The 22,486-nt window shown below is 39.7% G+C and overlaps 1 protein-coding gene across 1 annotated transcript in view; it reads left to right on the top strand.

Moving 5' to 3' along the window:
- Positions 1 to 22,486, top strand: part of PRPF40A (pre-mRNA processing factor 40 homolog A) — a 31,486-nt gene that overhangs the window by 4,802 nt on the left and 4,198 nt on the right. Inside the window, exons 3-24 of the mRNA XM_081871344.1 lie at positions 1,881 to 1,961; positions 4,546 to 4,576; positions 5,807 to 5,829; positions 7,335 to 7,412; positions 7,510 to 7,620; positions 7,995 to 8,115; positions 8,742 to 8,766; positions 10,743 to 11,030; positions 12,501 to 12,609; positions 14,060 to 14,124; positions 14,544 to 14,708; positions 15,438 to 15,546; positions 15,950 to 16,100; positions 17,337 to 17,470; positions 17,977 to 18,091; positions 18,239 to 18,330; positions 18,473 to 18,589; positions 19,270 to 19,407; positions 20,259 to 20,354; positions 21,450 to 21,536; positions 21,625 to 21,721; positions 21,816 to 21,877. Coding sequence (XP_081727470.1) covers positions 1,881 to 1,961; positions 4,546 to 4,576; positions 5,807 to 5,829; positions 7,335 to 7,412; positions 7,510 to 7,620; positions 7,995 to 8,115; positions 8,742 to 8,766; positions 10,743 to 11,030; positions 12,501 to 12,609; positions 14,060 to 14,124; positions 14,544 to 14,708; positions 15,438 to 15,546; positions 15,950 to 16,100; positions 17,337 to 17,470; positions 17,977 to 18,091; positions 18,239 to 18,330; positions 18,473 to 18,589; positions 19,270 to 19,407; positions 20,259 to 20,354; positions 21,450 to 21,536; positions 21,625 to 21,721; positions 21,816 to 21,877 — 2,295 coding nt within the window. The remainder of the gene's footprint in view (positions 1 to 1,880; positions 1,962 to 4,545; positions 4,577 to 5,806; positions 5,830 to 7,334; positions 7,413 to 7,509; positions 7,621 to 7,994; positions 8,116 to 8,741; positions 8,767 to 10,742; positions 11,031 to 12,500; positions 12,610 to 14,059; positions 14,125 to 14,543; positions 14,709 to 15,437; positions 15,547 to 15,949; positions 16,101 to 17,336; positions 17,471 to 17,976; positions 18,092 to 18,238; positions 18,331 to 18,472; positions 18,590 to 19,269; positions 19,408 to 20,258; positions 20,355 to 21,449; positions 21,537 to 21,624; positions 21,722 to 21,815; positions 21,878 to 22,486) is intronic.

The following is a 22,486-nucleotide window of genomic DNA, read 5'->3' as shown; positions in this document are numbered from 1 at the left end:
CTGTTTGTTTAGAACCTCTCTCCTTGTTGCTTTTGGGGGCAAATACCCATAGTTCCACTGGGAATGTACCCACAGTATTTTGTCATATTCCATTGGACCTTTTCCCTTAATTTAAATAACAGCTTGTTCCTACTGATGATAGAATTCACTTTCTTCTGCCCTTGGTTTATAGTGACCCTGAACTTGAAAATTGTGTGCATAACCCATAAAATTTATGTTGCCCCAAAGTAGTTAAAGCAGGGCTGTTAAACACACAGTTAACAGGCTTTATAACCATGTATTGTGGCCCATCATATATTGGATAAACATTGAGTTTTTGTGGCTCACCAGGATCAGAACAAACTGGATTTATCAAGTTCTGTTAATGTGGGAAGCATACAGCTTGTGTCTTGGAGGCTATTAATCTGCCATCTCTGAATTAAGAAATCCTTTGTTTCAAAAGCTACTTGGATAGAAGCTTTTAGGGAGCATCTCTAGCATGGAACACAATTATTTGGAAGCAGCAGTGGGGCAAGACTCCTTTCTTCTCCTGCTTCTACAGGATGGTGGGGAATGGGAGGGCCACTCCCATTCTTTCTTCTCTTCCTCACGCTTCCAAGAAAACCTTGTGGATTGAGGGTGGAGCAGTAGCCCTACCAAATACCTCTCCCTCCACACAAGATGGAAGGTAAGAGGGAGCAGTAACCTGATGCTCCCTGAAGATACATGGGAATGGGGTCACTTGGCCAATCCTCCAGGGACTGTCACTTTATAGTGGGGGGTGATTTCCCAAGAACTTTTTGTGGGGCTTGCCAATCAAATTGGCTGAATATGGCCAATTGAATACATTACACACATATGTAAAGTCCACTGCTCTTGTTGTCATCCACTTGTTGCAGTCCCCCAATAAGGGCTGATGAAAAAAATCGGAAATAAAACTTCTAGCTTTCCTACAAAATTCATTTCCAGTTAAAATATCATGTGCATACACAAACAGATTAATTCTTCGTAGTAACTGCATTGGGTCTCTGCCTTGAATGGCTTTTGCTAGACCCCCACATAACCGTTGCCTTGCAACGTCCCAATGTGAAGAATAGCCCCCTTCAGCATATTTATGATGCTTTCAGGAACAAGGGCAGTGATGTGGTTTTAAGCAGCTACGGTAGTTTGCATCCCTGTTGCATGCTTTTCTCAGCTTTTTTTAACAGTTCATGTTTTTGAACCCTGCAGTCATAATTCTTAAACTTTATAGTACTCTTCATCTTGGAACATCTTTGCAAGCATAACTCTTACTCCAGCCCTGTGAGACAAGTTCTTCAGGTATTATCCTCTGTTCATAGATGAGGTAAATGAGCCCTCAAGATTATTAGAGTTTACATAAGTCACATGGATTGGGTTTGGGAACTGGAATTAGATGCTTAATTGATTTGGGCCCCATTCCTACAGTGTTTCATGAATAGTGCTAATATTTTGGGTTATTTAATATTAAAACACTGAGTTTTGGGAGCCCTGTATTCTTGAGAGAACCTTTCTGCTTTCCCCTCCACCCTGAAACTTCACTTCCTTTATCTTTTGCTTTGGGTACCCATTTGACAGACCACTATGAGTAGCTGAAAAATCTTGCCCTTATTTGTTGGCCCTCTAACTAAAAATCCCATGCCCACAGAAATTCCTCTGATCACGTAAGACCTTAAAATTTTATACCTGGAAAACCATTAAGCTATTGGATAAATATTTTGTTAGGAGTATAAAGCACTTTACATAGTTATATTTCTTTGTTATGCCCCAATTTATTTATGTTTGAGCAGGATCAAACACTATTTTTATTAGCATAAAAAGTTACATATGTAGCAATTTGTATTAACTTGTAAACACGTACTATAATGATACTTTTATTGTAGATGCCTGGAATGATGCAATCAGTGATGCCTGGGATGATGGCACCCCATATGTCTCATGCTCCCATGCAGCCTACAGGACCGGTAATTATTAAATCTATATTTTGTGATTTTAAACCGTTGACTAACTGTATTTTATTTTTAACCTAACATACAATGCATATTTTTCCCCTGTTTGAATAATTTTCCAGCGATGTTGTTATGGGGGGGTTATGTTAATGGCTTATTCTTATTATAAGGTACAGGAGTGTGTGATTTATTTCCTACTTAATGTCAGGAGCAGTTGTCGGGAATAGAGCACCCAGAGTAAGTGAAGTTAACTCTTTATTAGCAGAAATGTCTGTTCAGGAGCGCTAGGCCTGATGAGCACAGCAATTCTTCTCAGTAGATCTTGTCCCTGTGAGGCAGTTGTAGAGGCTGAAAGTCCCTGCCTTCCCACAGCTGCCTAAATCATCTCTCCCAGGTCCTTCCCAAGCATTCTGAGACTATGCTGACATGCCTGTCACTGCTGCTCTCTCTTCATATGTCTTCTGGTCCTGGGAGACCCAGGGGAGGAGAACTTGTAGTAGCAGGACAGGGAGGCACCCTGGCTTCTTCAACAGCCTGACTCATCTCTACCTCTTGGCCTCCCTCCTCTCCTCCTGATTCTGGACTTCTTTCTGTCACAGACTCTCCCTTCTCACTAAGCTATACTTTGTTATTCTAGTGCAGGGATGGTAGAGTGCAACTCCCATCATCACTGACAAATAGCCATGCTGCTTAGGGCTGTTGGCAGTACAACAGCCTCAAGGGTCATTCTAAGTAACCTATTGTGCACATTGCTTACAATAGCCCACTCTTGAATGGTAAAACAGTAAACTTTAAAGATTAAGTAAACAATAGTTTAAATAAACTACAGTTTTTCTTATCAAATGTAACAACAAACTGTGGTTAATTTTAAAAGGTACTGGATTCTGCCATAGTCTTGAAGCTGTATCAGAGGTGGAGAAGACAAGAGGCATGTCTAGTGCTAAACTATATGTTATGTCTTCATAATTCAGTTTTAATGCAATCAGAATAAGTAAAGCTCCCTAAAACACCTGAATAGCAGCTTCAGGGACCCAGGGAATATTTTTACAGCATCAGAGCTATGCTTAAAGCAGCAAATGCTAAAAGATAAGTGGCAAAACAAAAGTGGCACACAAAATGACTTCTCCATTCTCTTACACCCCCCGCCCCCAGCCCCTTACGCCCTGTTAAAAAAACAAAATAAATCAAATTTTATTATGTGACAACTTACCCAAGCAGATAGTCCTGTATTGAAGGATTCTTGAAATAATGTGAGGTGATGTGAAAGGCCTGATGAAGTCATGAGCCTTGTCACCCTATTGTGCTGCTGAACATTTAAGGACAAGGCTCCCTCAGGAAATTTGTTTAGCTATGGCATATTTATAGTATAAATCTAAAGGCTTTTTCTGGTTAGGTCAAATTGTCATTAAAAAAAATTTCATCACCTCTCACTTGACTAACATAGTGTTGCTATACTGTTGCATCACCTTCACAGTAATTAATTGGAATAACAGAGAGCAATTCATAGGATTTCAATTTCAAGATTAATTGGTTCAATCTTTTGAAACAGTCCTTTGAAGATTTTCCAAGTTTAGCGGTTGGCAGAACAATAATATGGTTCACCAAGCGCCTGTTAACGAATTGCATTATCTAGCCATGTTTAGTGTCGGTTTCATCTTTCTCATAGCTCCTTTTTAGCATCCAGGAGAATGAGGCATGTCGTAGCAGACATTTGAAAATCATATTGGAAGCGCTATCAAAAACATGACTAGTAGGGGCTGCTTTGATAGTGTGATGTGTAGCTTTATATACAGGCAGCAACCATTTCGTGCAGAGGGTCCGTTCCCAGCCCTTGCACACATTGGTGGAGCACAGATAAGTGCGCTCCATTACACCACACCACACACACTCATCGGCGATCGTGTGTCAATTGGATGTGCCTAAAATGGTCACCACCCACATAGCAGAGTTGCTTCTTAAGCAGGGGTTAGGTTTCAAAGCAAAAACTACCTTATCAAATTCCTAGTATTACCTTGTTTGTAGTGCCTTCCTCAGTCTCTGTATTTTCTCATTGGCTGTTGGCTGGCAAGGGGGCTTTCCTACTGGCTGACAAGTGGGAGAGGGCTTGCAGGGACACCTCCATTGCTCCACTACCTCTCTTCACTTCTCCACGTGTGAGTGACCTACCAAAGTTGGGAGGGGGAGGCAGAAAGAAATACAGGCAGGCAGAGGAAAAAGGCTGGGGTGGATTCTTAAAGTTGCACATAGGATCCTAACTTCTTTAAAATGGAAAAGCCTCATCATCCCTTGTTCTTCACTACCATTACTTCATTTTGCAAAGCTGTGATATGTTACTCACTGGTTGTGGTGGCAAAATAAGGTTGGTGGTTGTTTACCAGGGGGTAGGCATTACAGGACAATGTCATAATGTAGTACTGGGTTTAAGTCCTCAGTGGGACGAGAGTGTGTGAGAGAGGGAGATGCTGTCTTGTTAATATTTTACGTTCCAAGAGTGATTTCTGTCTATAAAACAGTAACTGCTACCAAGCTCCTATAGTTGAATTTGCTTAAGTTAGCATGTAATACATCATGTAAGTTTTAACTTTTTTTTTTCCTACAGCCAGGAGTAAACAGTATGGATTCTCAAATTGGTATGTAAAAAGAATTCACTATTTATTTAACAACCAGAAAAGGTTCAAAACTAAAAAGAAGTTTGTTAATAATAATGTGGGTTAAAATTAAGATTTTATTCAGTTACAGGCAACTCCTCTTTTATGTGGGGGTTCCATTCTGAGGTACCAAACGTGTCAGCCTTCCACCACCATTCTGCCCCTTTGTGGTGCCGAAAATGGTGCACATGCCAAACATGCACAAATGCCTGTATGTAAGGAGAATTTGAAAATATCCCTTCTTCCTATTTACTAATTCTCAAGGAACTAAAACATTGAGGTGCTTCCCACTCGGTTGACAAGGAGGTAGGATTTTTTTGCGGAAGGATTCATCTGGGATTGAAGTATGATGCACCTCACACTTACTTATTTATGAATTGAAATTGAAAGAGTTTGTTCATTTACCAATGGAGAATTTCACCAGCATCTTTCCCTCTATTTCCAGAGTGAGTGTGGCATCCTTGCATACCTAAAATATTTACATGCACAAGAGGGAAATTTCACTAGGCTTGGGAATCCTGAAGCTTACAGAAGCACAAAAAAGTTAAAAAATAACACTTTTGGCAGGGGAACCCCAAAAATATCCTTATAAGCTCTGAGCTTACCCACAGGCCATTTAATGCAGACTGATTGATGGGGAAGGAATGGGAAATGGGAAATCAAATGGGAATATCATGTAGGGAGACATGGCTGTCTATGACTGGAACACTGAACAGGAGCATTGCATGTTACAATGTTTTGTTACAGGTCCCAGTTTTAGCATGTGAGTATTGTCTCTTGAACGTGCTGGAGTTGAATATAGTGACTCTTGCATAAAACTGTGAACATGACAGTTAGATCTTCATCATTGCGGATCATTAGATTTTGAGCATTCATTTCAGATTCTGGCCTTCCTGTTCTGAGAAAATTATTCATTTGAAGCTCAAAATGAATAGGCAGGAGTAACTGAGAGATTCTTGAAATATTCAGTGAGCTTCAGGGGGAAAGCTTTTATAACAAGAAGTGACTGGCTGCATTTACTATCTGCTCATTGCCAGAATGTAAATTCATAATACAGTCTGCTTGAAATGGTTAATTGTAAGTCACTTGTAAAATTTAACATGTATGTTTTCATGTGGTCTGAAAGTCTTTTGAGTCACATTAAAAGCAAATGTGGAGGTGTGGATTGTTCTGGTTGTGCTGAAATGTGGTTTATCATTTTATATTTCATAGGTTTAGCCCCCCCAGGAACTCAGGTAAGCAAGGAACTTTTGTTGCTTGGGCAATTTAATAATTTCATGTATTAAACTTTGTCCAGTTTCCATGATTTTTCTCCCTTCCATTCTAAGGCGAGATTGCACCTTGCCCTGTGCGTTGGATGCCTGGGTTCCTTTACATACCTTCCAAACATCCACATGTATGCATAACAAGAGTGTATGTGCATAAAATACAACAACATGGTTGACTTTTATGTCAGCTCATCTGAAACATGTACATGAATGAAATACATTTTATTTGCTCCCAAAAGTTCACTTTCTTTGGAGAGGTCCTTTTGGAGCTCCTCACAACTTCTCTTTTTTAATGACCCTGAACAATTTAATGTTATCAGCAATTTAGCAACTTGGCCACCTCACTACTCATCATTTACTCTAGATGCTAATAAACTAGTTTTGAAAGCACAGCTCCCAAAATCAGCCCATAGGGGACTCCTTCCATTCATAGAACTGCCCATTTATTCCTACTTTCGTCTTCCTGCTACTAAACAATATGTGATCCACAAGAAGAGATCTCTTCTAAATCCATGACATCTAAGCTTATTCAGAAAGCTTTGGTGAGGTATCTTGTTGAAACCTTTTTGAAAGTCCAAGTACACAATGACAATCAGTTCACCTGTATCTATAATGTGCTCTTAAAGAACTCATAATATGTTCGTGAGACAACTTGCTGAGAACAGAAATAGATGCTTTTGAACTGTTACTGGGTATGGTGGGGGAGGTTTTTAGCATCTTTCTGAAACTGCTGGGAGCTCTGTCTCTGTGTTTCCTCTGAATTGGGAGAGGAGGTTGAAGGGCTAGACTGGTGCTTGGAGGCGGTAATGGCTCATGGACTAGTAAATTAAAGCTGAATTCTGAAAAGACAGGTGCTATATCTTCAGAGCTTATGAGTCTGGAAAGTGGGGAGATGGTGTGTTCTGGAGGAGGTGAACTCCCCTGGAAGAAGCTGTCACTGGATGCCACCATACCTGCAGCATTCTAAGCTTCCCATTGACCTGATCAAGCAGTCTCTTTGTATGTTCTTATCACAGACTGCTCCTGGAGATGTAGTGGCATCTGGTGAGCAGGAGACTTGGAGAGGGCAGCTAGGACTGCAGACTGAGGAACAGGAGTGCTAGATAGTGGTGGTCTTTGTAGAGTTGGTAGCTATCACTTCCCAGAAGATCCCTGGTTTGGAGAAGACGTCTGCTTCACCTGACTACAGATTTCAGGTGCAGATGAGTTTTGCTTGGACTTCACCTTTGCAGTTATTCTGGTGTGAGTCCTCTGACATTGGTTGGGAACGCTAATGCCACTCCTAGTAGTGAAGCCCAGAATTAATGAATCATGCATGGCTTAGCATTGCATCCGAATGGGACCATTTTACAGATTGGGGGTATGCTGTACTTATGGCTGTGTATTCTTCTGTTTGCAATCTTACATTGTTTTAAAGAAAAAGTAAGCTGCTATATTTTCTTCAGAAGTGTGCTTTCCTCTTCAATATTTAGCCTACACCTCCAGTAGTTTGTTCAGTGCAGCAAGTCACCCCGGCCAACAGCTCTGCTAATGAGGAACCTTCCAAACAGGTATCAATTTACCCCTGTAGACATTTCTGTGGCACTTTGTCTTGCACTTCCTAGACATGTTGCAGAATTTATTGATACGAAGCTTTGTTTTTCATAGAAATCTATGTGGTCAGAGCATAAGTCACCAGATGGAAGAACATACTACTATAATACTGAAACAAAGCAGTCTACCTGGGAGAAACCAGATGATCTCAAAACACCTGCAGAGGTAAAATAAACAAATTGAGAAGAGTGCCTATTTAATTGACCATGTTTTCAGTGAGTATAAAATGCCTTTTATCACTGGAGTGTGTGCCAGTTTTCCTTTCCAGCTGCAGCCTTTCGTGCCACATTGAATCCTACTCTGGAGAGTTCCCTAAACTTCAGGATTAGCTTTTTGAGGGGCTGCAGTGGGAAGAGGGTGCCCCAAAAGCTCCATTACAGGCATGGTATTTCACGTGCAGCCCTTTATATTTTGTCCTTTGTTTCTTTTGATGTGGCTTTGCATGCCTCTCCTTTGATTTTATAGGCATTTTTAATATATGGTGTGTCATATTACGGAATGATTTTTAAAACGTTTTTTCTAAACATTCTGTTCTCTAGCAAATGTTGTCAAAATGTCCGTGGAAGGAATATAAGTCTGATTCTGGAAAGCCTTACTACTACAATTCCCAAACAAAAGAGTCACGCTGGGCAAAACCCAAGGAACTTGAAGATCTTGAAGGTAAATTTTGTGGGACCTTTTTTTCTGTCTTGATTTATAGCTAGCACCTATTGGGTATAATCCAGGGCTTGGCTAACCTGTGGCCTTCCTGATGTTGTTCAGCTTCCATCAACCACAACCATCATGGCCAAAATGATGGTGGATGTTGTCATGCCGCAACTTCTGGAGAGCCATAGGTTGCAATCCTGGCATACACCGTATTCTCTGGGTAGCAGAGATAACTCTAGTCATTGAAGTCAGGATTGGATGCTATTATATAATGAAACTGTCCCTAATCTAATAAATGTCTTTATTGGGGGAGGAAAAGGGAGAATATGTTGGCTAAGCTGTCATGGACAAAGACGAAAATAACATAATTGACCACAATAGCTATTGTGGAATCGCTTGAAAGAGCAGCTGTCACCCAGTAGTAGTAGCTTCCTTCAGTAATTTTTAAGTGAGAGAATTGTTGCCTCTATTCCCAAGTTCCACGCAGACGCCACAGTCTTACTTTGCAGCTCAATATTTTGATGCAATTTATTGCATTTGGATCAGTTTAATACTTGTCTTAACATACTTTATCTTCTAATATGCAATTTTATTCAACTTATAAATAAATCTGACAACAATTTATTTCTTTTGTGCAGCAATGATTAAAGCTGAAGAAAACAGGTATGTTTGAAAATATTTTACTCGAGAAAAATTCCATGAGCTGGGACTTTTAAAAGAAGGGTGGTATCAATACAACTATATTTACACTAGCTGTTTGTGGGTAGAACAGACTTCAACTTGCACACTAAACTTCACCTTCCTCTGCTCGGCTGCCTCCACATGCATTATTGCATTGGGTGGTGGTGGTTGTTGTTGCCTTAAACACATTTTATTTCAGAATCTCCTGAGTATTTCTTAGTAGTGAAACATATTGTTATTTAGTCATGTGCGACTCTTCGTGACCCCATGGACCAGAGCAGCCCAGGCACTCCTGTCTTCCACTGCCTCCCACAATTTGGTCAAACTCATGTTGGTAGCTTCGAGAACACTGTCCACTGATCTCATCCTCTGTCGTCCCCTTCTCCTTGTGCCCTCCATCTTTCCCAGCATCAGAGTCTTTTCCAGGGAGTCTTCTCTTCTCATGAGGTGGCCAAAGTATTGGAGCCTCAGCTTCAGGATTTGTCCTTCTAGTGAGCACTCAGGGCTTATTTCCTTCAGAATGGATAGGTTTGATCTTCTTGCAGTCCATGGGACTCTCCAGCGCCAGAATTCAAAAGCATCAATTCTTCGGCATTCGGCCTTCTTTATGGTCCATCTCTCACTTCCATACATCACTACTGGGAAAACCATAGCTTTTAACTATACAGATCTTTGTCGGCAAGGTGATGCCTCTGCTTTTTAAGATGCTGCCTTGGTTTGTCATTGGTTTTCTCCCAAGAAGCAGGCGTCTTTTAATTTTGTGACTGCTGTCACCATCTGCAGTGATCATGGAGCCCAAGAAAGTAAAATCTCTCACTGCCTCCATTTCTTCCCCTTCTATTTGCCAGGGGGTGATGGGCCCAGTGGCCCTGATCTTAGTTTTTTTGATCTTGAGCTTCAGACCATATTTTGCGCTCTCCTCTTTCACCCTCATTAAAAGGTTCTTCAATTCTTCCTCACTTTCTGCCATTCATCCAGTCCAGCCTTGCACATGATGAATTCTGCATATAAGTTAAATAAGCAGGGAGACAATATACAGCCTTGTCATACACCTTTCCCACTTTTGAACCAATCAGTTGTTCCAGACCCAGTTCTAACTATAGCTTCTTGTCTCACATAGAGATTTCTCAGGAGAAAGATGAGGTGATCAGGCACTCCCATTTCTTTAAGAACTTGCCATAGTTTGCTGTGATCAACACAGTCAAATGCTTTTGCGTAGTCAATGAAGCAGAAGTAGATGTTTTTCTGGAACTCTCTAGCTTTCTCTATAATCCAGTGCATGTTTGCAATTTGGTCTCTGGTTCCTCTGCCCCTTCGAAATCCAGCTTGCACTTCTGGGAGTCCTCGGTCCACATACTGCTTAAGGGTGAAACATATACATTACCTAATAGAGGAGGGGGATTTGGGAACATATGGACATAGTTGTTCACTTCGCCTTTTCTTTCAAACAAATTGCAGAACTGGCTTTTTTTAATTAGCATGGCAAATTAAGCTAACTATTAGTCTTCAGCACTGCATTCTGCAAACCTAGAAGTCTGCAGTTTTTTTCATAATGTGTAAGTTTACATTGGACAGTTGGAACCAGTAATCGGAAAGCCATATACATCAGACCCTACCTTATGGAACTTTACCAGTAGAGAGCTGGCAGGAACTATCCTTCCATTCATGCTTTTCCTGAAAACTATGTTGTTTAGGCTGGCCAATTGCACTCTAGAAGATTTAATGATGTTTTTAATGTTATTTTTATGCTGATTCTATGCTCCTTGAATTTTTAAAATGAAAGTATGTATTATAAATATATAATTAAAGACATAAACCACAATCCAGTAAGAAGGTTGTAGGCTGCCAAAATCTGAAGAGAAATTGGATTTCCCCCGGAATAATTCTCAATGATAAATGCATTGTTCCTGTGATTGGCAGGGTTATTAACACAAATATGATGTCTGCTGTTTATGTAGCGGTAAACCAGAGGAATCTGTTCCACCATCGTCTGCAGTCGCACCAGGGGTTACAAATGCTGCAGCCATTGTTCCTGAAGCTCCTATAGCTGCCCCAGCAGTCCCTGCTGCTCCAGCTGTTGCATCGGCTCCGGAAACTGAGCCTTCCACTGTTGCTACTGTTATAGAAAATGAAAGGGTCACTGCTACAGCTGATGAGCAGGTACAGCCAGCTGCTGTTGTACAGGAACAGACTGCAGAAGTTGTGACAAACTCTGTCGAAGAAGCTCCTAAACAGGAATCCTCAGAGTAAGTATTGCTATGTCTAGTTGGTGTGCACTAATCTCTATTTTTTTTCAAGACAGTACTTGGGGTGGGGGTGGGGAAGTGGATTTGGCAAAAAAAAAAAGTGGGGAATGCGAAAGGAAATAACTCGCCTCCCCACCTTTTTACTGCTTCTGAACTTGTGTGCCTCACACCCTTTTTTGTGCATGAATAGACTTGGTTAAAATAAGGGTTAGGAATTGTTTTGTACTCCATAGCAGACAGATGAGGAAATTAGTGGATACAGAGTCAACCCTCCCACTCCTTGGGAGCCTTCCTAGCAAATTTGGAGTGATTTCCCCTGTAGATTAATCTTTCTTTCTCCATTCCTAAGTGCTATGTTGTATTGCCACTTATAAGAGGCAGAAGCACCTAGTTGATCTCCCTTCACATCCAGTGAGTGGAGGGAGATCAAGACTAGATGCGGAAGGCTTTCATATGCATCCTGGGAAAGTGAAAAGGCGTGGCAAGCTGAGATAAGTATGAATGGACTTGACAGTGCCATGTCCAAGCCATTATTTTCTTCCTTTGGATATATATATGGGCAGTTCTGTGGAACAAAAGTTTTAGAACATGTTTAAGTATACTTTTAAAATACTATGAATAATGTAATGTGTAGTTTGGCCATTAGAAGGGTATATTTTATTAGAGTTGGGAAACTTCAGCCCAAGGGCTGTATTTCCCTCATAGCTAATCTTCCAGGCTATGCTACCTCTTCCCCATCCCCCCCCCCTCATGTCCACATTCATTCAAATCCAAACAAAAACATATATACACACAAAAATGTATTCATTTGCAAACTCATTTGAACATGCACCATACAGCACGTAGGCTGTGTAAACAGGTGCAAAGTGTATGAATTAGTTCATGGATTGGGTTTTGAAAAGAAGTCAAGGGCATTTCATACATAACAGTCTTATTAACGCCTTATTAAATTGCCTTCAGCCTTTACCTGATTTGCAAGAAAACTAGCACATTAGAGCAAACAGCTCTTTAAAATTACTGGTCTGATAACTACTGTCAGGTATGAAATTGCTTCTTCCTTCTCAGTGGAGAACCAATATATTTTTAGTTCTGAAGAAATCGGAACTACCCCATCCCACATAGGTCTAGAGGGTCTATCGACCCTCAAGAGCTCTTTTTGTGTGGGGGGGGGTGGGGGGAGAGATGGGGAGTTGCATGGTTTGTAGTGGAAAGGAGGAGCCAGGAAAGCCCTGTTGCATGAGCAGTGATTTGCTTGATCTTTTAAGGATTTAACCCAATGGCTAGAAGCTGTCATATAATGCTGTATCCTGGAACCACATTATGCCTGAAGTCTGTTGGGGTTCAATTGTGTATGCTGTCACTTCCGGGGAGACATTAGCTCTATTGTTTACAGTTCCTACTCTTAGTGTCGCTTACATTTAATTAGTACTGGTTTTTGCTAAAGCAGCATGCTGTTCTTTAAATCCATAGTGTTGCTGCCAAAAAGGACGAAGAAGATGCCCAGCCAGTTAAAAAGACCTACACATGGAATACAAAAGAAGAAGCTAAGCAAGCATTTAAAGAACTATTGAAAGAAAAGGTTTTTAAATTGAGTCAACTACTGTTTAAAATTTCAAGAATTGCAAATATACTTGAGTTGGGAGAATTGCTGATTTTGAAAGAAACTTTATGGAATAACATTCATACTGAAGTAAACATGGAAAGAATATTCTAGCCAAAATGCACTTGGTATAAACTTTCACATCATGCTCCAGTATTGGTGAAAAATTCTTACATTTGTTTAGGTCTTTTGCGGGGGGCAGTGGGACCAAAGAAGGAAAGACAAATGAAATTTTTATGTGAGAAGAGCATTCTGGTGGCACAACAGTTCCACATTTGCAGAATTGGCCGTGGGGGGGGGGGCGGAATGAAGAGAAGGAAAAACGGTTGTGTTTAAAAACTTCAATTACCGGTATCCGCTTACTCTTTGTAAATTCTCACTCTGAAGAGTCAGATGTTGCTTTATTAAGTGGTATTACATCCCAAATGTTACTAATGAAACATCACTGCAGAATCAAAAGGACGAAGCCCTATGTTTTTATTAGCTTACCACCCTATCAAAAAAAGTTAGAAAATAAGGAATGCAACACTAGCCATATTCACTCATGATAAGCCATAAACAAAGGCTAAATCATATACAAGCCAATCATGCATGCTTTGCTTCTCTTTACTAGCACTAGGGGGAAAGCAAATGACAAACCCTGGCTTAGTGCTATGTTTCAATCAGATTGTGGTTTGTTTCCTCTGTATGCTATAGGACGAAACAAAGCAGTCCAGATAGGTGTGTTAACAGTAATCTGATAACTATGTAAACAAACAAAAAAATTGTCCAGTAGTACCTTAGAGACCAACTAAGTTTGTTCTTGATACAAGCTTTCTTGTGCATGCACACTTCTTCAGATACACTAAAACAAAAGTCACCAGACACTTATATATAGTACTTCTGTTTCAGTGTATCTGAAGAAGTGTGCATGCACACGAAAGCTTATACCAAGAACAAACTTAGTTGGTCTCTAAGGTGCTACTGGACAATTTTTTAATATATTTCAACTGCGTCAGACCAACACGGCTACCTACCTGAATCTGTTAACTATGGTTTGCTTTCATGTACGAACTGATTGATGCACCATTTCTAGAAGTGTAAGTAAATTATGAGAAGGCTAAAAATACTCATGAATATAGAAAGTGTCTTGTGTACCAAATTTATCATTTCCTAGTTTTATGGTAGTTTATCATTTTTACAGGAAAAGCAAAGAAATGTGACAGTCGTTTGTACAAATATTCTTTTATTTTTATAATAAAAACATACCAAGCAGAATATTTACCCACTTTTGCCACCAAATAATCTGAATCAGTACATTTGACAACTATGCCCCACTGCACAATTTAGATGCATCCATTCTTACCTTAGCTAGCATTCCTAAAGCTACCGTTGCACAAACAGAAGTACTGATTTGAGGACTTACATGATTTACTTCATGTCTTCATAGCGTGTGCCATCCAACGCCTCTTGGGAGCAAGCTATGAAAATGATAATTAACGATCCAAGATACAGGTATGCTGTTCCTATTTTCTTTTTAATCAACATGCTTTTAAGTACCGGTAGTTGTGTGTATAAACTGATGTTCTGACAGCTCAAGTGAGCTCATGGTTTGAATGTTGCCCTGATGTTCCTATTTTCTGATATTTTTAATCCTTTTAAAATTGTGTAAGTTGTATGTTTTTCTTCGTATGCCACTTTGAGAAACATGTAAAAAAAAAGTTATGTATATATTTTAAATAAATAAATTTAACTTGTTTTTCTCCTGAACAGTTTTTTAAAAACTGGGTTGTTGTTGTTTTGAGGGGAAGCAATTGTGTACTAAGTACTTTGAAACTCTCTCCCTGTGTGCAGTGTTAAAAGAAATCTTCGTAAAAAGATCAATTGATACTGCATTTATCAATAAATTTATGGCTTTTTTCTTTAATTTGTAGTGCTTTGGCAAAACTAAGTGAGAAGAAGCAAGCATTTAATGCTTACAAGGTCCAGACAGAGAAAGAAGAAAAAGAAGAAGCAAGATTAAAATACAAAGAGGCAAAAGAATCTTTTCAGCGTTTCCTTGAGAACCACGAGAAGATGACATCCACTACCAGATACAAGTAAGATAAATCTAATGCATAATACTAGTTGTACAGTTCTAAATTTAAAACTTGAGCCTGGGTTGACTTAAGAGGGGAATGTGAATTAAAAAACAACACTTTAAAATACTGTTTCAAATACTGTGCTATGGGGAATAACAATTTGTGCAAAGTCACTGTTGCAAGGTTATGTTCTCCAATTTCTACTTCTGCTGCCCATGCCTCCTGTCTGGTGCAGATTTATATGGAGGAGGAGGACTTGGCAGAAGTCTATTCCCTCCCCTTTTCTGTTGAGTGAAACTCCGACTCTGCAGCCATTTGAAAGTCTAGATACAAACCATGGTTGCCTCTGCATTTGTACAAAGACTGCAGTGTGTGAGAAGTTGTCACTGAGACTGTTGGCAAAATATGTATTGGGAATGGATGCAAGCAAGGAAGGGATCCATTGCTGTGTGTTTTAAAAATACAAAAACCTTTCATCCAAGCAATGGGAGAAAAGAAATGGCAGGAGCTGGAATACAACACATAGAACTTTTAAAAAAATCTAAATTGTTAACACATTAGTTCTTTTATTTTAGCTTTGCAAGCTGGAATGATTTTGTAATATTAAACATGAGTTACGTATGATTACACATTTTATACTCTCTTGGTTATCACACATTTGGCAAGGATTGGGATGTTGACTGATCAGTGTTAAAGAGTGGGAGCAAAGTGATTTATAGAGCCTTTTTTCTTCCTATTTCTATACAGAAAAGCTGAACAAATGTTTGGAGAGATGGAAGTCTGGAATGCAATATCAGAACGTGATCGTCTTGAAATATATGAAGATGTCCTATTCTTCTTATCAAAGAAAGAAAAGGTAATTTATACACACCCACTTACTCCTCTTCCTCTTTTCTATAGGTAAATCTGTCTTCCTCTACATTTTAACAAATATCATATCTAGATTTCTATAAATGACAATGTCTTTTCCTTAATGTGGCACTACTTAATTTAGTTCCGAACAAAATAGAGCAAAAGCTTGATGTGGTTACACCATAGGCATTTCTTGAAGATAGTCTTCTAGTCTATCCGGAATTATGCACGCATCCTGGCAATGAAAAGTAGTGTGATGTCTCTTTCTTGTTCAGTGATGAAGTTATGCAGTTGCTTCAGACTGGCGGATTTGCTACAAAATGCCGCCTCTTAATCTGTTGGTAATGTTTGATACTGAGCATTTTAGCAAAACAAATGCCATTAAATGTATCATTTAACTTTTTCAGGAACAGGCCAAGCAGTTGAGGAAGAGGAACTGGGAGGCATTAAAAAACATCTTGGATAATATGGCTAATGTCACATACTGTACTACCTGGTCAGAGGCTCAGCAATATCTGATGGACAATCCTACCTTTGCAGAAGACGAGGAACTTCAGAGTAAGGAGACAGGGTTTAATCCACGTAGTGCTAAAGTTTCCCCCCTCTCCTTCCCCTCTGTGCCTCCTAAATCTGCTCCAGGCCTTCTTCCCACTCCGGAGCAGACTTGGGGACAGCATGAGGAAGGATTATCCCATTGCACTAGCACAAACATTTAGTTAAATACAACTCAAAATATCCTGGTTCCTTTATTGTTGGAATATGATCTTAGTGATGATCTGATGGCAACAGCAACTCGGATCTTTAACCTTCAATCTAGCTTGCTCCAGTTTAGAGGTGGTGTGCCTGATAAAACAGCATTGTTACCTTTGGCAGCCAAGATTTCCCAACTCACATTGCTCTTGGTGGAGAATGCAGGAGCCAGCACTGCACAGACTTTGATCCAATTCAGACCTAATCAGTTTATTTTCCTTTATATGGTTTAGCAGTATTTTTTGTTAATATTTTGTTTGGGTGGGGTGTGTGTGCGTGCACATATGTGTATATATATTTATATATTATATAGATAGATGGATAACATGAATATAAGCAAAGCACCTTGGTATCTTGGGTTTGGAAATCATTGAAAGCTCCTGTTACTTTAAAATCAAAAGCTTGTCATTGGTATAGCAGAAATGAAGGAAGGGAGTGCATGTTTCTAGGGCTTGCTGCAGATTGCTCTTGTAGTGAGAAATTGCCATTAAAAATGTTGGGGCAGGCAGGGATGTTGAAGGAGACTTGTCTGATGTCAGAAGCCTGCTGTACTCCTGGAGGCTCCCTGTGCACAAGTGGCTCCAATCTTCAGGCAGTTGCCCTCCAGAACTTGGATGCTGATGAGAATGATGCGGGGGTCGGGTTAGCACATTTGCCCCATGCCTGTTCCTTCTTTTTTCCCCCTGATAATGTAACATCTAAAGAGAGGGCTATGGTTTCTTCTGAGACTTTATAAATCTTACATGAGAAACAAAGCAAAAGCTTTGCCAAAAGCACGAGCCAGATTTTTTAAAAATGGCTTACCTCAGCATTGGGGAAGTTCCAGTTGTGTCAACAGGCACAAAAGGATTCTCCTTTCCTCTCAGCCCCCCTCACCTCCTACCTGCTGAAGGAGATTTTTTTTCCCCAGGGACAGGGGGCTGCTGTGGAGGAGGAGAGGAAGGGAAGTCATGTTTGTGCAAACAGAAGATTGTGGCATAAGCAAATTACCACAGTTGGACCTTACCCTTTATTTTCTGAAATGTTTGCATGCTGCTTTTCTAGATATGGATAAGGAGGATGCATTGATTTGTTTCGAAGAGCACATAAGGGCTTTGGAAAAGGAGGAGGAGGAAGAAAAGCAGAAGGGATTGCTCAGGGAAAGACGACGGCAGCGTAAAAACAGAGAATCTTTCCAGGTTAGTGACAAAATGAACTACTAGGTGTTGGGATAGGTTACCATCAATCTTGGTATTCTGTAAAGTGCAAATAATGAGTGTAGATAAATACTAAAGGATCTTGCAGGTCAACATTTTATGGCTTCACCATAGTCTGTTTTACCTGAAGAAAGTTTATTTTCGATTCATCATCTCCTGGCATGTCTGTTACAGTATGGCCCATGGTCAGGGATGATGGGAGTTGTAGTCCAGCATCATCAGGGAGCACAGGTTAGCCACCCCTACTCAAGACTGCAGTCCTAACTCCACTTAGCTGGTAGTAAGTGCCACTGAATTCAGTGAGACTTAATTTCTGAGTAGACATTATTAGTATTGCAGTCCTAGAGGTATGCTAGATGCTTTTCCATTTGATGTCCACATGCTATATTGTAGCATTCTATGGGGCAGTAAAAATGACAGGCCTGACTCATTTCCATTTTAATATACAGGATTGTGAGATTCCCCATTTTTTACTGTTTCCTTTGCAGATATTTTTGGATGAGCTGCATGAACATGGCCAGCTGCATTCAATGTCATCATGGATGGAGTTATATCCAACCATAAGTTCTGATATTCGATTTACTAACATGCTTGGTCAGCCTGGTAAGTATATTCTCTCATGCTTGTAGAAAATAAGATGGAGGTAATGCTTGTGCATTTTTGGTAGATAGAAGCAGGGTTACTAATGTAATAAGAAATGCAACTCTTGGGTAAGCGGGAGGTTTTGACCAATGTAGTTTCTTTCTTCAGGCTCAACAGCACTTGATCTCTTCAAGTTTTATGTTGAAGATCTGAAAGCACGCTACCATGATGAAAAAAAGATAATAAAAGACATCTTAAAGGTGAGGGGAAATGTGATTTTAGTTGCTGGGAGAAAACCAGTGTTTCCAATCCAAAATGAGTGGGTTTAGATACCTTGAGCTGGGAATCCACACTGTCATGTTGTAACATGAGTTTGTGCCATCAAAATTTGCTGTTTTGCAGGACAAAGGATTTGTAGTTGAAGTGAATACTACATTTGAAGACTTTGTCACAGTCATCAGTTCAACTAAAAGAGCTACCACTTTAGATGCTGGAAATATCAAGCTAGCTTTCAATAGTGTAAGTTGGGCTTTTAAAAATCTAGAATATTTTTTAAAATCCTAATGTTAAGAAGACTTGATAAAATGTTTACAAGTCTGCAAATAAGTATGTAGTATCTGTATAGTCAACTGCTAGAATATCAACTTAATGATGATAGGTGGAAAAGTGTGGAATTGATGGGGCTGTTTAGACCTAAAAGCAAATCACAGTTGAGGAGCCTCAGGCTTGCATCCTACCTCCTCCACTCAGATAAGTTTCAATCAAAGTTTAGTGGCAAACTATGATGTATCAGAATTTGCCCTGTTAGTCATTTATAGAATCCAAATCATGGGTGGTGCCAAATGTTGCATGAAAAGACCTCCACTCATGCAACATGACTTCCTCTTCTCCTTCCTACACACACACCCCAGATAAGCTCCAGATGATTGAGGGACTCCCCAGAGGGGATTCTGGAGGTGCTCAAGTGAAAAGAGAGGAAGGCAAAGTCCTACATAGTGAGTGGGAAGTCTGTTCTACTCATGAATGGATCACATTAGGTTCAATCACATGATTTGGTGGTGCGTCTGAACCACCATTATATGTGACACATGCACAGCAAGTGATGAGAAAAGTACTCCCTTGCAAAATGGGATTTGGTTGTTTTCCCTTTTTTCCATTGCCCTTACATTGAATGGTCACTTGGTTTCGTTTTCATGTAGCTGTTGGAAAAGGCAGAGGCTCGTGAACGTGAGCGAGAGAAAGAAGAAGCCCGCAAAATGAAACGGAAAGAGTCTGCTTTTAAGAGTATGCTAAAACAAGCAACCCCTCCAATTGAAATGGATGCAGTGTGGGAAGATGTAAGCATGTTCCATAGCATTTTGCAAGAGAATGTTGGTTACCCAGAAAACACTTTTCCCCCATTGTTAAATGAAGTGTGTGTTTGGGGCGGGGGGCGGTGTATAACTATCAAAAGTAATGAACAGCAGCAATAGACCTATAATAGTTAAATGTATCAATCTACGTACAATTTCTTTTAAATGAAATTAGAAAGACTGTAAATGGAATAATAAAATAGGTGAAGTGCTTGCAGGGAGATAAATTGAAGGATTTTAACTCAAGTGGTCATGGGGTGGGGCTGTGGGGTGTCTTCCCAGGAGGATGCAAAAAGGTCCCGTTTAAGAGCAGAGATAATAGATACATTTTGGAATGAAATGCACTTTTGAATGTTTTCTCACATTTAAAATTGTGGCATCAGATATTCCAAACATGGATCAGACAGGTTTTTATACAGGGTACTCTTTTAGAAGTCAAGGAAGAATTAATCCCACTTGGCACAGTATGAATATTTGATGATTGGAAAAGCTTTGGATTATGTTCAATGAGAACACTGGAAGGCATTTCTGAAAAAAAATGATGTGGGGTCTAAATTCTTAACCTTTATAAGCATCATACATAAAGCACCTCACGTTTCTGTCTTTACCATGGGATCTTGGCTAAGATTCAGCCATGCTAAGAATATCAGCAGGAGTGTGTTTCATCATTATTTGATCTGGTTTTTATGAACACAATACTTTTAGCTAGTAGATTGTATTGAGCCGTAGTCTGATCTTTTTTTGGAAAAACAAAGTAATTTGTATACAGAACATTTTTATTTTATAAATTGAAGTTGCTGGCTAAACCATATACATAATTCTTCTCTTATATATAGATTCGGGAAAGGTTTGTGAAAGAACCAGCATTTGAAGACATCACTCTAGAATCAGAAAGAAAAAGAATATTCAAAGATTTCATTTATTTACTAGAGGTAACGATATTATGATAAGAGCATTGTCTGATAGATTTGAAACAGATTTTTAAAAACTTAACTTATTGAACTGATCCCCTACAATAGAATTGGAGAACCTTTTCTTCCTGTATCTCTTAGTGAAAATCTGTTGGCGCCTGCATGCAAGTGGTGGGTGGGAGCCAGAGCCAAAAGTTGGTGAGGTATTCCCTTTTCTTGTGGACACCCTTTCCCAATTTTTTCCTTGGACAACTCATGAACTAAAGCCGCCTTTCTCCAATCTGGTGCTCTCCAAAGGTTTTGGAGTACAAAAGGCCTTGCCCAGCTTGCTTATTAGAGTGAGCCAAAGGGGATTAGCTGGGTTGGGACCAAAGAGAATAACGTCTCACTGGGGCAGGAGCAAGTTCCAGCCATCCTTAAGGGGGCATCACTGAACCAAGTTATTTATTTAACAACTATCACTGATTGGGGAATACTGTGGCAAGGTGCTTGAAAGGGTGATGGCAGCCCAGCTTGGATCAATTTCATTCTGGCTTCATCTGGGGTCCAAATAACAGAAGGATGCTGTCCCTAAAATATTTAGCAGTAGGTGTCAGCATTTGCCTGGACACAAAATACTATTGAAAGCATAGCTTTGTAGAATATATTTATGGGGACATTAGCTTCCTGTCTGAGAGTGATCTGTAATTAATTTTAACGGTTGGCATCTTTTTCATTAGATTCTATTTTTAATAACCTAAACACTGGTAGTGTATTCATCATCAGGAAGGATTACATGAAGATGTCAGCCCTCCCACTGTTGGAACTGCTCTTTAAATGTTGTAATTCATACCTCCCAAACATATTTCTTTGCAAGAAGTATCCTGTGTTTCCAAAATCTCATTTGCTGTTAAGAAGATGGAAGAGTATGAACAAGTGTGGCTTTGCAAAGCCAGTAAAAGCCAGTGTCCAAAAAGGCATGCAGTGCAGTTTCAAAATAAAAGTATATAGAGGAAGTATTTCAGAATAGAGACTTAAAGAGATACACTATACATACTGTATTTGTGTAGCAAAAAATTTAACAAAACGCATGCTTACTCTTTCAAATGAGTAATTTTTATTCTTTCAATGCTGCAGCATGAGTGTCAACACCATCATTCAAAGAACAAGAAGCATTCTAAAAAATCAAAAAAACATCACAGAAAAAGGTCTCGCTCTCGTTCGGTAAGGTAGAGTGCAGTATTCAGTTGGTTCTTTTTACCACCCAGCCTTTAAAAACTAATGTTACATGTCAAATACTCTTGCTTTAAAGGGTTCAGAATCTGAGGATGATGACAGTCATTCAAAGAAAAAGAGGCAACGCTCAGACTCTCGATCAGTCTCCGAACGCTCCTCCAGCGCGGAATCTGGTACTTAAAAAAAAATCTTACCTAACAAAATAGAGATTTAGCAGTTATCAACTTAAATAACCCTGATACCTATTTAATTCTAATGCATTAATAGAGAGAAGCTACAAGAAATCAAAGAAACACAAAAAGAAGAACAAAAAGAGGAGACACAAGTCTGTGAGTATACCTCAGTTTGGCACTGTTCTCCCCCCACCCCACTCATCTATCTGTGAAACGAAGAATTAAGGCGCACTTAATAAAATTTAACAACAGTGTGCTATTTTATTATTTGAATGTGAATTGTGTGACTGTACATTTGGTACAGCCATTTTTTTCTTTTAAAAAAATCCCTAAATAGTAGTAGTTGTCTTCCTTCCTAACTGAATTCTTGAAAGTTAAAGCATTCTGTATCACTGAAGTTTCCTGTCCTGAAAGCTCACAAGCTGCCAGATACTTCTCCTGAGCCAGAAAGTCTGAATCCAGTTTGTTGTGCTTCACTTGCACATAATTTCTGTGCTATGAATATGATGTACAGTTAGAAGCCTTGCAGGTAGACGAGTCCCCCCCCATACCAGTTAAGACTTGCAGCCAGTTGGCATGAGTAAGAGCTAGGTTAAGTCTCTTTAAATGTTCAGTCATGATTTTGAAAGTTAATATTTTGAACATGGAAGACTCAGGTTGAAATTCCTGCCTGTCTTCACCAGACTGTTGTGTGGTAATGAGAACTGATTGAAACACAGGCTTGGGATATAGAAAGACTCTTGTGGAACTAGAGGTAGATTCCCA

The sequence above is a fragment of the Podarcis erhardii genome (assembly GCF_964252035.2).
Source record: "Podarcis erhardii genome assembly, chromosome: 1".
Lineage (NCBI taxonomy): Eukaryota > Metazoa > Chordata > Lepidosauria > Squamata > Lacertidae > Podarcis > Podarcis erhardii.
Note: the sequence above shows the minus strand (reverse complement) of the source record. Positions and strands in the feature narration are given on the sequence as shown.